The 15,677-nt window shown below is 39.6% G+C and overlaps 1 protein-coding gene across 1 annotated transcript in view; it reads left to right on the top strand.

Annotated features, from left to right (window-relative positions):
• The window catches only part of CADPS (calcium dependent secretion activator), a 499,023-nt gene that overhangs the window by 346,996 nt on the left and 136,350 nt on the right, over positions 1-15,677 (top strand). The window contains 1 exon segment of the mRNA XM_034658585.1: positions 14,364-14,500. Within this exon segment, the coding sequence (XP_034514476.1) occupies positions 14,364-14,500 (137 nt within the window).

The raw sequence follows: 15,677 nt of genomic DNA, 5'->3' as shown, positions 1-15,677 counted from the left end.
CAACAATAGAACCATAGCTAAAGGGACACGTGGGGTCAAAAGATGTTTTTGTTGTTGGTGGTAGTGGTTGGTTTGTTTTTAAAGATGAGAAAAATAGTAGTGTACTTATAGGCGGATATCTACCCAACCAGTAGCAGCTTGCTTGACACTCCTGTCACCAGCCAGACAAAGAAAAAGACAAGAGCCAGTCTCAGAATATCTGTTTAACATTATGGCTTCACTCTGTGGCCAAGTGGGTATCAGACTTCCCATCCTAGAGTCAGATAAATTGCTCCTCCCTTCTCTGGCCCAAGAAAAACAGCAGAAATGGCCTTTCTCAGGCCTTGGTTCCACCGAGAACACGGCAGCTCAGCTTAGGAGTGTTTATTTCCTTGTATTCCAGGTTTAGAGGGTGGCCGAGCCTTCTTCAATGCAGTCAAAGAAGGAGACACCGTGATATTTGCAAGTGATGACGAGCAAGATCGCATCTTGTGGGTCCAAGCCATGTATCGGGCTACTGGGCAGTCACACAAGCCTGTGCCCCCAACCCAAGTCCAGAAGCTCAACGCTAAGGGAGGGAACGTGCCTCAGCTGGACGCCCCCATCTCCCAATTTTGTAAGTAAATATGCCATTTGTTAAAAATAGCTCTGTAGAGGAAAGTAAATTTTCCAAAGTTGAATTAGAAAATGTAGTTGCTTTTGTGTTAAGGATTCATAAAACATGTTTGCGGGGAAAAAAAAGATGAATTCGAGTTGGGGGGTTGTTGGGACCAAAATGTTAGATGAAAGTAATTTTAAAGTGCAATACTTGACATTTCCCCCCCAAGGACTAAACAGAGGAAAATATATTTTAGGCGGATTTTTATCTCTGTTTTGTTGAGAGTTTGGAATTCACAGCCAAACTTGCATTTGTTTGAGTCCTTCAAATATAGTAGGTTATGTATGTCCTTGACTCATTTCTTCCTATTAAAAGTAATTTTAAAATAGGGCTTGATTTGAAGTAAATTTAAATCTGCAACTTAGAACCGTTTAAAAATAAATGATGACATTATCACATGCAGTGGAAAAAAACAAAAAACAACAACAACAAATGGTACCTAAAATCCCATTCTCAGCAAACATACCAGGACCCAAAAATGAAACCATCTCTTTAAACAGCCTTGTTTAAAGGTTTAAACAAACAGGTTCATTTTCCAGCTGCTTCTCCTATTACCTCCACATCCATTTTAATTTCTTGCCCCTTTGCCATGACTTTTTGCTATCTGGGATAGTTTTTGTTTTTGTTTTTGTTTTCCTCCCAACACTTCTGATACACGAGGCAAGGTGAAATCCATCATATGCTTGGAGGCGGTTATTAAAGCAAAGGAAGTGGAAACACTGGAAACATACAGCACCAAGTAATTCATTTTAGTTACAAACATTAACCCTAAGTAGAGACTTCTCTCTTACCCTGAATATCAGGTTGGTTAGGGGTCACTCAGGTGTAAGTCATTTTTAGCAATCGTCATGATGATTCCTTACTTGAGCCTGAGCCCCCCCTCAGTCTGGTTCACGGAGACAACTGTCCAGGTGATGAGACATACAGATGAGGAAGACAGATGAGGTCCCCATGCTCAGGATACCTCCATCCCCATGGGGGAGTCTAGCCAGTACACAAATCAAAAAGCAAATAAGATAGTTGTAAACATCAGAAACTATGAAGAATGTAATGCAGTGGTGACTGGGTGGAGAGAGATGATCTGAACTTAAGCCCAAANAAACAGGTTCATTTTCCAGCTGCTTCTCCTATTACCTCCACATCCATTTTAATTTCTTGCCCCTTTGCCATGACTTTTTGCTATCTGGGATAGTTTTTGTTTTTGTTTTTGTTTTCCTCCCAACACTTCTGATACACGAGGCAAGGTGAAATCCATCATATGCTTGGAGGCGGTTATTAAAGCAAAGGAAGTGGAAACACTGGAAACATACAGCACCAAGTAATTCATTTTAGTTACAAACATTAACCCTAAGTAGAGACTTCTCTCTTACCCTGAATATCAGGTTGGTTAGGGGTCACTCAGGTGTAAGTCATTTTTAGCAATCGTCATGATGATTCCTTACTTGAGCCTGAGCCCCCCCTCAGTCTGGTTCACGGAGACAACTGTCCAGGTGATGAGACATACAGATGAGGAAGACAGATGAGGTCCCCATGCTCAGGATACCTCCATCCCCATGGGGGAGTCTAGCCAGTACACAAATCAAAAAGCAAATAAGATAGTTGTAAACATCAGAAACTATGAAGAATGTAATGCAGTGGTGACTGGGTGGAGAGAGATGATCTGAACTTAAGCCCAAATGATAGGAAGTCAGCTCCACATGTACTTCAGAAAAGAGAACTATACTAGATGGGGAAGCAAGTGCAAAGCCCACAGCAGAAACTTGACCTTTATCTCAGTGCTTCTTCATGGTCTCTCCCTGTTACTCGTAAGCAAAATGTGCATATGATTCAAATGATTTTGCAGCAACACAACTAAATAGAGGTGAATTCTCTCCCCAGTGGATTCCACCACTATGTCCATTTCTAACAAGACTATGTTCTTAAACCTTGTAACTCCCTTGCTTATGAAAAAACAGTTCTTTTCGGAGGAGAAATACTCTCTATCAGAAATATTCTCCATCAGGTGCTCCGAGAAATTCTTGTCCAATACTGATGGTTTCTTAAAGGAAGGTACATTCCTCGTGGCTAATCACACAATCACCATGGGTTTCCATGCAGAAAACCCTGAAAGAAGGAGGAGGAGCTTGAGGAAGGACTTTGGGATAAGGGACAGCCCTCCTGACCATAACCACCACCAACTTCCCCACGCTCTTCTTGCTTTCTCTAACATTTGGGACCCTTAGGTTTACTTGAAAGCAATAAAGAGAGAAGGCAACATCTCTTTCTGTTGGTTTAGTCATGAGTTGAGACAGAGCATACCCCAATATTTATTTGTTTTAAAAATCACTCTGCGATGGAATCCATCCTTTCACCTTGCCTGAGAGGCTCCATTTTAATAAATTTAGAAACAACACATCCTATTCTATTCCTCTGAAATGAAATTATCTGTACATAAGGGGGGGAAATTCCGAATTATAATCACCATCCAAATCAACCTCATAGAATATGCATCTCAGGTGGTATTTGGAAAATACTGATTTTATTTCCAAAGAATCTCAATTTCTTCTGAAGTCATTCCACCTTACCTTCAGTGTTTCTGTTCTATCATCTGCCCAGATCAAGAAATGACTGCTTCATTTGTGATTAGCCTATCTTCTTCCTCACTGGCATAGGAAAGAGGAAGAAATTCAGGAGTAAAAATAAATGGAAACCAAGCACTTAATTAAAAAAAAAAAGAAGAAGAAGACCATTGAAGGAGATTGTAAGGAGGGGACGGGGTCTCCTTATGGAAATACACAGGGGCTCTTGATCAGATTTCTCTCTGTGGATAGGATTCATTCAGCAATGAAATTAGAATGCTGAACACTAGGCATCAGCAGGAAGATTTAATTGAGTGCACATCAGCTTGATGTATTTTGCCACCCTAGTTGACACAGGGAACTTGTATTAAATGGGGCATCCAAAGCAAAATTCTAAGGGTTAGAATTTGGGGGATGGGTACTATCATCCCTAGAGAGCCTGGGAGGTAGACTGAGGGATGAGTGAGAAAGTGAGATAATTCATGCCTCTGAAATTTGTCAGTACCTGGTAGTCAAACCACCTTCTCTCTTGTCTTCTGAATCACTGCTCAGGAACAAGGGTTCTCCAAAGAGTGTGAGGCCCTACCACACCTACCGGGTTCTACAAGCAAAAAGCTACCACTTTCATCCATGCAGACTGTGCACTTCATTAGTCACTTTTCACGCAAAAATGTGAATGGTGCCTACTGAGTTGTACAGTGCCTGATCTGCACAACTGTACACCATTAACCCTGTAATAAATGACAGTTCTTACCCGGAGCTTCAGTCTAAAAATTTTGAACCCAGTAATCCCATAGTTACTTTACTACTCCTGAAACAGAGGCTCAGTACCTCTCCAGATTCTGTCTATTGCTAGTTTAGGCACTTACTAAAAACTGCAACCAGAGTACCAGCAAATGAGCCTTCTGTTCCCATAATTTAGCAGAGGAATCCAGTCAGAATTTTAACCAACCCAGCCTTCTGCACCTGATCACTCGGAGTTAGGTGTATATAAAACCAGTGGTAAAGATCAAAAAAGGAACAAGGAGCTCTGCATTCTGTGGGGTCACTGAGTTAGTGAAGCATAACAACCAAAAACTGTCTGGGGGGTTGAGAGTATATCCTAATTTTTAGTGGAATCTGCTACAGAATGGTGGTTATGTCACAGTTACTTTACAGCTGCATTTAATTTGTTAAATTCAAACCATCCCTATTAAACAGATCAGGCCTCATTTGTGGGTAGCAGTCAGACTCACACGATTGATTCATACTGAGAGTTACCACCTTATCCAGGTTTGCCCGTGACTTCCCTGGTTTCAGCACTGAAAGTTCTGTCTCCAGAAATTCCTTGGTCCTGGGCAAACTGGGACAAGTTGGTTACCTGGCACGGCAAAGCAAGGTTCTAGAAAAATGGAAAACAATCACAACATAGTAATAAACAGCAAACTTTGATCCTTCACTGATAGTTGGTTCTCAGTCTACATCATAAACTATTCGGTCACGGGTTCTGTAACACAAAGAGTAAACACAATCAAGTATTGCATTTTAAAAAGGTTTCCTTGATTTCCAAAAGGTAAGGGTCATTGTTAAATACCTAGTCTTGTACACATTTCATCAAATCCTGGTTTCGAGTATTTGTTTGAAGTCTTTGCCATTCTTGCTAGTGAATGATTTTTAAGAACAATGTTTCAGTGAGTTAACTTTTGTAATCACTTTCCTAGTCTTAGTTGGCAAAGGGAAGCTACAGAAAAATGGGAGAGGTTTTTCGGGTAGAGGAAAATAAACACTCCAGTCTTGTCATGTCGCTGTCTGCTCAAGGGGAAACTTGAGAATGGAACATTTTACAGTTTGGGAAGCTCGGGAGTAATTATGAGTTTATTTGGGTATTTCTAAATTCAGTTTGACAGACTTCTGGGTGCAGTTTTTCTTTTTTGCAATTTCAAAATGAAAAGACACGTCTAAGAAAGAGTGGAGTGGAGTATTTATATGGAATTGTAAAAACAGAAAAAAATAGATCCTGCTATTCATTAGTTTGTATGTGACTCTACAATGATTTGGGGAGGGTTCCACCAAACTTTAAAACTCTTTTGTTCTTTTGTGGTTTTTTTGGTGTGTGTTGTTGTTGATTTAATTTCCCCCTTTTATTTTGGTTGAAACTTGAAAAAAATTAAGTCAGTGGCTAGCTGTACAACGTTTTTAAACAAATACTTGCAGTTTTCCAATTTTTAAGGCCAGTGTTGCTCACCTTGGAAACTATGTTCAAATCTGTTGTTGAGTGTTGCCACAATTTACTATGCCAAGTGGCCTCTCGTGGAGACACGCGATTCCTGTCCAGTCTGTGTCAGAGGAACAGTAAAAACCAGTACCTCCCTTCTCATTCAGAGTGGGGGGAAGGGGTATTTTAAGCTTTGCTCTTTGGTCAATGATTACTTGATAATATCACTTGCGATGAGTCTCATTTTACTGTCTGTTTCTCAACTAATAACTGTTAATCACATCATACATCCCCAAAGTCGGATGTTTTTGAGAATTGTTCTATTTTTGCTACCACCCAAACAGTCTTCAACAGTTAGTGGGGTCTTGGTTACTGGTGGTTTGGGAGGGGGGGTTGATTTTGGTTTTTGTTTTATTTTGTTTCATTTAAGTTTTCTTGTTCAATCTTTGCTCAAACCCAAGAACTTTAGCTGCTAGGTTAGAACTCCTGTCTGCTTTCCTGAGCCTTGTTGCTAGTCTTTATGTTATTCTGGTTTGTTCCTTCTTACCCTGCTAACTTCTAGCTGGACTGAAGGGTAAGTGTTCCCCTATAGCTAGCACAGCTCAGATAATCAGACTAGATTATCTGACACCTGCAATGTGCTTCCTCCCTCTCCTCTTAAATCTCCCTCATGTCTAGATTTTGTAGTAAAACGTTTCATGTTATTTTCCTGACCTTAGGTTTGAAATGTAAGCTTCCATACTGAAACTAGGATGCATGTGATGTGTGCATAATTGCCTCCTCTCCTTGGCTTTCATATTGGCATCAAATGATCGTCTGAGTAAAGCCAACCATTAACGTCTCCTATTTTTTTTTCATTCCAAGAATATTAATTAGTATCACAACAAAATGGCAAATGATGCCTTTGTTTCATGGAATTCACAGCTACCTGACTGCTTAATGCCTGAAAACAGATCATTTTGCACTCCGATAATGTGTTGTTGTTTTTCCTCTCCCATTCCAAAGATGAGACCCGTCAGCTGTACCTGTGGGGTGGTAACCATGGATACCCTAACAAATAGAAAGGTGGGGTGGGACACCCAAAGATCTTAACTGAATAAGATTTCAAGAAACTGCAGAATACTATGAATAAAATAAAGGCACTATTTGAACACTAAAGACTTTGTTCTACCTGACTTGAGGGTGTGCTCTAAGTAAGACCCAATAGAGGATTAATTTTGAAAGGAGAGCTATAATAACACAAAAACAGGAAATTAAGGACATGATTTGTGTCCATGTAGCTTTTTCACAGAAGCTTCAAAGTCACAATCTCAAAATACCGTGGAGGGTTTGGACCTCTGGTCTTGAATGCCTCCCTGCTACTCCCCCAACGACAAAGATAACAATAGCTTTCTCGACATCATTTGTATTGGTATTAATTTTTCTAAAATACACCCGTAAGAGAAAAAAGAAACTTTAAAACTTAGAAAAAACTTTTCTTCTCTATTTGAGTTACTAATGAAAGAGAATCTACAATTCCTTTATTCATATAGGGAAAAGCTGTCCACCCAACGTGTTGAGGGAAGACTTGACCTTAGAAGGAAATAGAAAAACCAGTCAAGAGAGCAGGCAAATATGTACTTGAGTATTCTGAATGCTGATTTAGAAACTGTAGGTCATATCATTCCTTCTGCCCATTTGATAATAGTACTTTCTTCTAATTCTTTCTGTTTCTTTAATTTGCTTTCTTTACCCCTTTCTTTCTTTTTTCTTTTGTTTTGCATAAATGTAACCCTGGCTAGCAGACAGATTTTTTTCACCACTCCAAGCAGATACTTAATTTAACTTTACTTTGAATGTCTGATGAGGCATCTTAAAAGCTTACCATAGAATGTGAATATAGCGGGAATTTAGGATTTTGCTATACTTTTTTTTTTTTTAAGAATGAAAGACAGGATGGGTGAATAGATGACTGAATGAAATCTGTTCTGATCGAATTTACATATATTTGCACAACAACGCATTGCTATCCTAGTAGATTTCCAAATAGTCATTTGCCTTTATTCCTTTCTATAGTTTTATCTCATGAAAGTTTTGCTGTATCTTCTTGTATTGTCAACTTGCAGTTGCTACGTTGCAGGAATGCAATATCAAAGAATTAACTCAATATCAAATTAATTTGCATGACCCCAAACCACACTGTAAATCATTTTCCTTCTCATTGAAAAAGTAAATGACTTTTTAAAAAAGAAATAGACTCCCAAAATCAGGTCAAAAATTTTCCAAACGCCATGATATGATCTACACAGTCCATGTTAAATGAAGGCTCATTTCTGTGGGAACTACTTCAGGCACATTTTAAATGTATTATTCACTCATCAGCTGACACACCCATGTCATATAGTGATCTACAGTAAGATAAATTATTAATTAGCCAACTACAAAAAGGTTATTTTTGCTCATGCCACAGGGAACGTAAAGACATCATGGAGTAGTCTGTAAATTAATTGAAAATGTAATAAATACAGGGGCGCCTGGGTGGCACAGCGGTTAAGCGTCTGCCTTCGGCTCAGGGCGTGATCCCGGAGTCCTGGGATCAAGCCCCACGTCAGGCTCCTCTGCTATGAGCCTGCTTCTTCCTCTCCCACTCCCCCTGCTTTTGTTCCCTCTCTAGCTGGCTGTCTCCATCTCTGTCAAATAAATAGATAAAATCGTAAAAAAAAAAAAAAGAAAGAAAGAAAATGTAATAAATACAGCAGGGAAAATTACAGATCATTTCCTTATTCACTTTGAGATCATTGACAAAATCTCTGTTATGAATTTTACTCAAAGTAACTGTCTTACAAAGAATTATAACAATTAACTTGAAATAAACATCACATGTTTATACCCTTGGGTGTACTGCCATAGTAATTTTAAATTCAAGATTTTTACAAAACGCAACGTGGCCCTTCTCTCTTGGCCATGCAAGTTAGCTTGACTGAGTCAAGGGGACCATGTAGGAATTCAGTTGTTTCTCAAGGGCAGCAGGCGTGGGAGGACCAATCTTCTGCTTGCTATGCAGAGCTCAGGCAGAGAACAACATCCCCTGGTTACTTGATCATGCCAAGAAAAACTCTTCTAGAAAAATCTGTAAACAGCCAGCTGCCATCAATCATTGTCATTTCTTTATTTCATGTCTTCTGATGAGGTTGACTACTGTCATTGCTCGTTATTGTCCAAACCATACATTCACTCTTGCACTGTCAAGCAGATATGACAAGCACACATTTTACATATAAGAAAGATACAAAGTCACCTTTTAATTTGCAGTTTGGGTTCACAATGACTTTAGAGTCACATTAGCTATTCTCTTGCCTCTAGCATCCATCAGGAGTAACAATAGCCATAACTGTGCTCCACGTTTCAGTGATAAAGTGGCACCTCTAGCTTATTATAAAAGGGATTCATTAGAGAAAGGAGCCTCTCAGACAATTTATTAATGGTAGGATCATAATTATTTTCAACAGCAGAATTTCTTTTTTCCTAGCCTATGAAAAGTTCTAAAATGTAATATTAAAAAATAAAAAGAGATTTGACCTTTTGTCCTCATTCCCTCAGCTGTTAGAATAATACGAAAATCTCAATAAAATGAAAATTTGAAAGCTGTATTAGTCCCACCAGGAAAATTCCATTTGTCTGGTAGACCTTATTGCAAACTTATCTAAAACAGTTCATATCTTAAACAAGATCACATAAATATGCTTGTTATTAAGACAAGAGATCATGAAAAAAATTGTATGTTTCCCATTATAAGGAAGAAAAAGGAAACTAATATCGCACATGAAATAAACCCAGACATCATGATCAATTAAAGAACAACATAACTAGTAGGGCCATCAATTAGTGACATCACTTGAATTTTAATGAAGTAGATGAAATGGGAGTATAAAATCCACATAATCATGTCACTTTAGAAATCAGTATTTCCCCAACATTCCTTAAATGCTAAACCAAAATTGTTTCTGAGTAAATTTGGGGTAAAGTGTTGATGAGTTTCCACTCAAAAGTGTACCTGCCTTCCATAAGTCTTTGTGTCCATCAGCCTGCTTCTGTGTCATGGATACCATTAGTAAGACTTTAAGTTTCTTAATGTGGTTTAGGTACTATATCAACTTTATTCATCCAAGGTGAGTCTGAAGTCCTGTCTATGCCCATGCTATACAGGACTTCATAGTCATTATGCAATTAAGTCCAGAAGTAAAACAAGTAGCATTGTTTGGAAGATGTGTTGAATTATGCCCTACCTGCAGAGCCTATAAAATTACACAGCCAATTTTTAGGACATTTGGAGCCTTGCAGACTAAGGAAGGCTTAGGAACTATTCAGCCAGGTCTGGAAAAGGTTAAGATTGAATTCGTTCTTAAAATGCACTCAATCCTTGATTTCTTTAAAAAGAAGACGACGACGATGACGACGTATTAGTGAAAAAGAGCATTGGTGTACATTTCCCAAAGCCAGAGATAATCCGAACATCACAGGAGATTTCAGCAGCCACGATACCTTCCTAATTCTGTTTTGCTCACCCTGGTGTTCAAATTCATTTTCATTCTCCTGACACAAGCCAAACACTGGCACAGGAAGCAATCTCAAGGTGTCCTGAATTCAGGAAGTAACTTTCTCATATTTTGCTTTGGGCTGTTTTCCCCTTGCTAACGTCAGCATTGGAGTTTTCTTTTTCTTTCATCAACCAGTTCCAGTTGTTTGTACGGGGGGGAAATGGAGTCGCAAGGAGCATCTATTTTGTAATGTTCCACACTGTAGAGGAACAGACTGGGGCCGCGCAAGAATGACTATATGGTGGTGCTTGGGAAGCACCCACAAGTTCTTTGAAACAGAATTTGGAACAGCTGGACCACTGCAGTGTTTGATTTTAAAATAGACAACATATGTAATGCATATGGTCCTAGACATGTATGGAGACACAGGCAGACAATCTGAATGGTATCCAAAGACACCTGCACCTAGAATTCTGTTTCCTTCTATAAGATTTTTTTTTCCCTGAAGAGCACATGTTCCCACTTTTGGATTTGCAAGATGCCATCTGAATCCCCATGTGTGTGACTCCTTAATAAAGTCAATGGGAAGTTTCCTGGGATGGAAGTGTCAGAAAAAGTCCGTTAGTAAACACCTCCTCAGGACCTGGCTCCTCTGGGAGCTGGCAGGGGAAAGAACAGATCAGAAAGTTGCCCTCAAGGAACATTTTAACTATCAAGGGATTCAACTGTGTGTGGGTGTTCTGACCACCGAGAAATTGGAACATAAACCAGCAAAAACAGAGAGACAGGACGTGGGAATTAGTGGTACAGGGGCAGAGGAGAAGCACAAAGCAGAGAGACTGGGAAGGCTCCCAGCTTCCTAGAAGCAATATGGTTTAAGAAGCAACCTGTAACTAACATTAGCTATAAATGCAGAGACATCCTTGGCTCGCTGAAAACATTAAACAAACTGGCTTCAGGAGCACTAAGAAACCTGCCCACTCGCTCACAGCTAAGGTTTATTGAGCAAGTACTTACTATGTGCTAGGTGTCCAGGTGCTTGACAGGTCCTTCTCAGCAGAACCTTTCAGCAGCCTTCCAAGGGTAGATTTAAACACTACTCTCAGCTTACACAGGAGGAGGACACTCAGAAACCCTAATAAACCTGCCTCACATCACCTGCCTAGTAATGATAGGGCTGGCCTCAAATTCAGTCTGTGTGACCCCCTAAGCCCACCCACTTAACCACCTGCTATCTTAGCTCAAATACACAGTTCCCGTTGAATTTAGTCTATCAAAATTTCATAAAATCAAGAAATAGAAAATATTTGTTGAAGTAGTGAATTTATTTATTTTGATGAAATAAATTCATTATTTTAACACATAAATCTCGGGTGCCTGCTACGTACCAGGTACTGAGGTATACCATTCTAGGTGCTGGAAACACAGCAGAGAGCAAAAGTACCAAAATCCCTGCTGGGATGGAGCTTAAAAATCAGATCCCTTCCTCTGACACCTTAAAATAGCATCCCTGCCCCCCCCCGTTCCTCTTTCTTTTTCTGAATATAATAAGCTCAGTGAAACTCTCAAAGATTTCGTGGGAGCCAACCACCCTTTTAAGCACTCTTGAGTTGTTGGAACCATTAAAATAATGATCCTAAATCTGAGTAAATGATGGTTTTGTGTAAGCAAAATGCAGGGGCTGCTCGTTTCACCTGCTGGAAATTCCCATTGCATTCAGCTCCATCTTACACATGTGGAAGTTGTGCAAGGGATGTTAAGGGTGGTAAAATGACAATGACCTCACCAAGGGAAGTGGAATTTGGCTCATTTTACACCCAAGGAAACTGAGTCTCAGAGCAACAAACCGCCATCCCACAGCTTATTTAAAAATAGAGCTCAAACTAGAGTCCAGATCTCCTAAAGCAGTCCCAGGCTCATCTACATGTGGACCGAGAGAGAGGGAGGGAAGAAAGGAAGAAGGAAAAAGGAATTTTTATGTTGACAGGGCTGCTTTCTGAAAAGGAAAGCAGGCTGATTTTAAGCATGTTTTTCTGTAAGCCTGCTTTAAAACGTAAGTAAAAGCGAAATTGTTCTTTAGATCGACTCTCAGCCAGGAATTAGCCCGGTGAAGCTGTATTGTAATGCATCGGGGAGGCGGGGAGTGGGTCCGTATCCAGGTCCCTGCAGAGGAGCCAAGTTGTCTTTTCAGATCCGTTTCCTGAGTGGGCAGGCAGCAAGGCGAAATAGTTCACCGCAAACTTTTTAAGAGGTTCAATAAATAACGAAAAAGAGACTTGAAACATGTGTCATATTTTTAACAGCTACGAAAGAGCCCCCTTCTCTTTGAGCTAAATGACCGGTTGCACCATCGTAATTGAAGAGCAATAAAATAGCGAGCCAAACTGGCAAAGTAAGGCCTGGGCCGATTTGTCAGCTTGCAAGCCTCTTCTGAGAAATTCGAGAGCAAGAAGCTGGTGCTAGCCAAAATGCCTCATCTATCTGTTAAAATTGGGAGGCACGAGGTGGGTGAGGCTTTTCATGAGGATGAAATAGGATGAGCAGTTTGTGTACCCCACTGTTATTTTTCCTAAACTAAACGGACCTGGGACTGACCGGAGGACAGTGGGAGGGCATAATCTGTCCCTCAGGTTTGGAGAGTGCCCCTTGGACTGCAGGAGTGCCCTCCCGGGGCACAGAGCTGAAGCTGGAGCCGGTTTAAGATGTTTGCCTTGGGCCAGAGGAGTCTCACACAGACGCTCTGGAAGCAGCTGGCTTCCTCCCCAGCATCACCTTCCTGGCCACTTCTCCCTAACCATCCTGAGTCAAAGGAGAAATACAGCTTGGAGCCCAAACAGCCAACAAAAGAAATTCTCATAGATAAAGCACCTAACCTGAAACTGAAAGCACTTTCTTGAAGACAAATCCGAGGCAGTTAACAGAGCAAAGAGAATTCTTTCTAGTGTAATTCCCGTACATGTGATATCCCTTCCAAAAGCTTGTGTTGCATCATCCTAATGGAGCTAATTGGGTATTAAAATACACATTCTTCAACTTGTCTTCTGAAAACCGCTGCTTCTGTGTGTCTAGGGCATAAACAACACATCCTGTTCAGACACTGACCACTTGCTGCTTCTATGGAAAATCACTAGAGATTTAAAAAGTCAAACAGTAAGAAGGCAAAAATCTGACATACCATGGATTTAGGTCTGAAGGATACACAGAACCAATAATGTGATAAGAAATCATCTTCTTAATGTCACCCTGCTACCAAAACTCAAATTTCAGTCATACCCCAAGCATGGAAGGGGAGGAAAAAAAACTGCCTGGGATGAAGGCCATGTATGAAAATATATCCAAACACCCTCTCAAGTCAGAAATTGATTTTCCTCCTGTCCAGACTGCATCGCTGGTCCCTGGAAGGTCCCTGTATTCCGGTAGAATACTGCATGCAAGGGGGTGAATAAACTCTGGCTTAATTTGATATAAGACTCTTTTTCTTTGCAGTCTGCGTATCAGGAGAGTGAGTAAATATGAGGTGGAGTGAGCTGATTCCTTTAATGCATAGGATCTTCATTCCTACCTCTTCAGGATTTACTTGATCTCCCTTGAGTTGAATTCTGAGTTATTTTGCCTACTGAGTATAGAGTATTGTACTTACACATATTGAGATTAATTAGTTAGCCCTTAGGAGGTTTTGCTTGCAGCCTTCACCCTGTAAGAAAAAGTGTGAATACATTGAGACTATTAATTCACAATAAATGGCAGATCATAGCCCTTGCTGAGTAAATCTGTTTGTCTCTTTCATAAGCTTCACTAACTGTAAGCACACTATAAGGCAATGACCTTGGCTATCACAACCTAAATTCCCATTTAACTTATTCTCCAGGTTTCAAAGAAAATCTTTTGTTATTATTATTTTTTTTTAATTTTGGAGGGTGGGGACCCAAATCTTTTGTGAAACCAAATTGGCAATGGGTTGGGGAAGGGGAGGATACAAATATTGTCACTTTGCTGAAAATCAGCATACCCCTTTTTCCAGCTAATCCCAATAATTGTAGAGAAATTGCTCTAGACATAACCACTGGAATGGCAGAATCTATTAAAAAACTTTAAAAAAATGCTAAATAGGCTTTTATAAGCAAAGATCCGATCTGCTTTCAGTGTTTGGTGAAATGCAGGCGAAGTTACGGTCGTGTGCTTAGTTTTTAAAGAACAACATAAATGCACTGGAGTTGTGATCATTTGATAAACATGTTGATGCCAATATATTTTTGCCTAAATGCAATAAACTCACCAGTGAGTGATGCAAGTTGACAATGGGAGGTAAAAAGAGTATCTTGCGGATGTTGGTGGGAGGCAACAAGGGAACAGCTAGCGTTCATAATGCCTAGTGAATTCCTGTGTATTTGAAATGTTAAAGAAAATGTGATGTGTTTCTCTAAATTGTGTCTCTCTCTACATGTATAAATGAACAGACGCAGATAGAGCTCAAAAACATGGCATGGATGAATTTATCTCTTCCAACCCCTGTAACTTTGACCACGCTTCCCTCTTTGAGATGGTGCAACGCCTTACTTTGGATCACAGACTTAATGATTCCTATTCTTGCCTGGCAAGTATATTCTTTGGTCTACAGCAATTTAAACCTGATAACGTTTTTATTTAATAAAATAGTTCTCTACCCTTCTATCAGAAGCTCTTTTTCTCTGTTACAGAGCCCCTTTAACAATTATAAATGTGTTCTTGATTTCCTGGGTGGAGATAGTTTTACTTACCAAAGAAAGAAGACAGAGCGGGAGGAAGTTATCAGTAGAGACGGATCCAATTCCCCAGCCTCCCTAGCTAAGCTTCCCCCTTTTCAGCTGCTACTTGAGAAATATTCCCAAGAGGGTAATCGAGTTTGGCACCTGCTTGTGGAGAACTTGTAAAAATTGCCTCGGTTTCTTAGACTTTAAGATCCCCCCTCCCTCCCCTCCTCAGATGATAAGACCCTGTGCTTCTGTCTCAGAAATGAATGTGTTCTTTTTGTTTATTTTTCAAAAATTAAAATGATTTGTAAATAAACTTCACCTCGCTTTTCATAAGCTGAACTGGTTTGGGTTTGTTTGTTTGTGTGTGTGTTTGTTTGGATGGCTTCTAGTTTTTTGGTAGTATTCAAAGCATCTTTCACCCTTCGGGGGAATTTTTTATGGTGCTTTAGACATTTGGAAGTCCAGCTGTCCAGTAAGAGCATCAACATTTCTTGAAATCCTGTTCTAAGCCTAGATTTAAATCATTTAAATTCAAGGGACAACTATTATGTCTTTTTAAAAATTCTGTCTTTATTGGATTCCTGAAGATACATTTTGGGCTTTATACTAGCAAATTCAGAAGCCTAAAAAGACCCCGTTTATTTCCTTCTCCAAACCGTAAATTGTTATTTCATTTCTTAAAGGTAAATTATATTAATCCCACTTTATAGATGGGGAAGGTGAAGGGAAATAATGAAATGACTTTACACAGAGGAAAAGTCTCAGCCCTGACTCTAAACACTAAGGTTAATATATGTGTATTTTGCCAATATTATATGATTTAATAAGGTTAACATATTATTGACATTAATGTAAATATAATGAAAATCTGTCTTCTTTCTAAATGACATGGCTATTTCCTACATCTATTCTTACTACTTTTTATTTTAAATTCTGGGTTTTTTTTTCCTGTAACCAGAAGCCAAACTATTAAAAATAGTAGGAAAAAAATAGTCTTAAAAGTAGAAGCGGGATTATACGGAATAATTTATTAATCTG

Source organism: Ailuropoda melanoleuca, chromosome 4, assembly GCF_002007445.2.
Source record: "Ailuropoda melanoleuca isolate Jingjing chromosome 4, ASM200744v2, whole genome shotgun sequence".
Lineage (NCBI taxonomy): Eukaryota > Metazoa > Chordata > Mammalia > Carnivora > Ursidae > Ailuropoda > Ailuropoda melanoleuca.
This window is presented reverse-complemented; position numbering and strand designations above follow the sequence as displayed.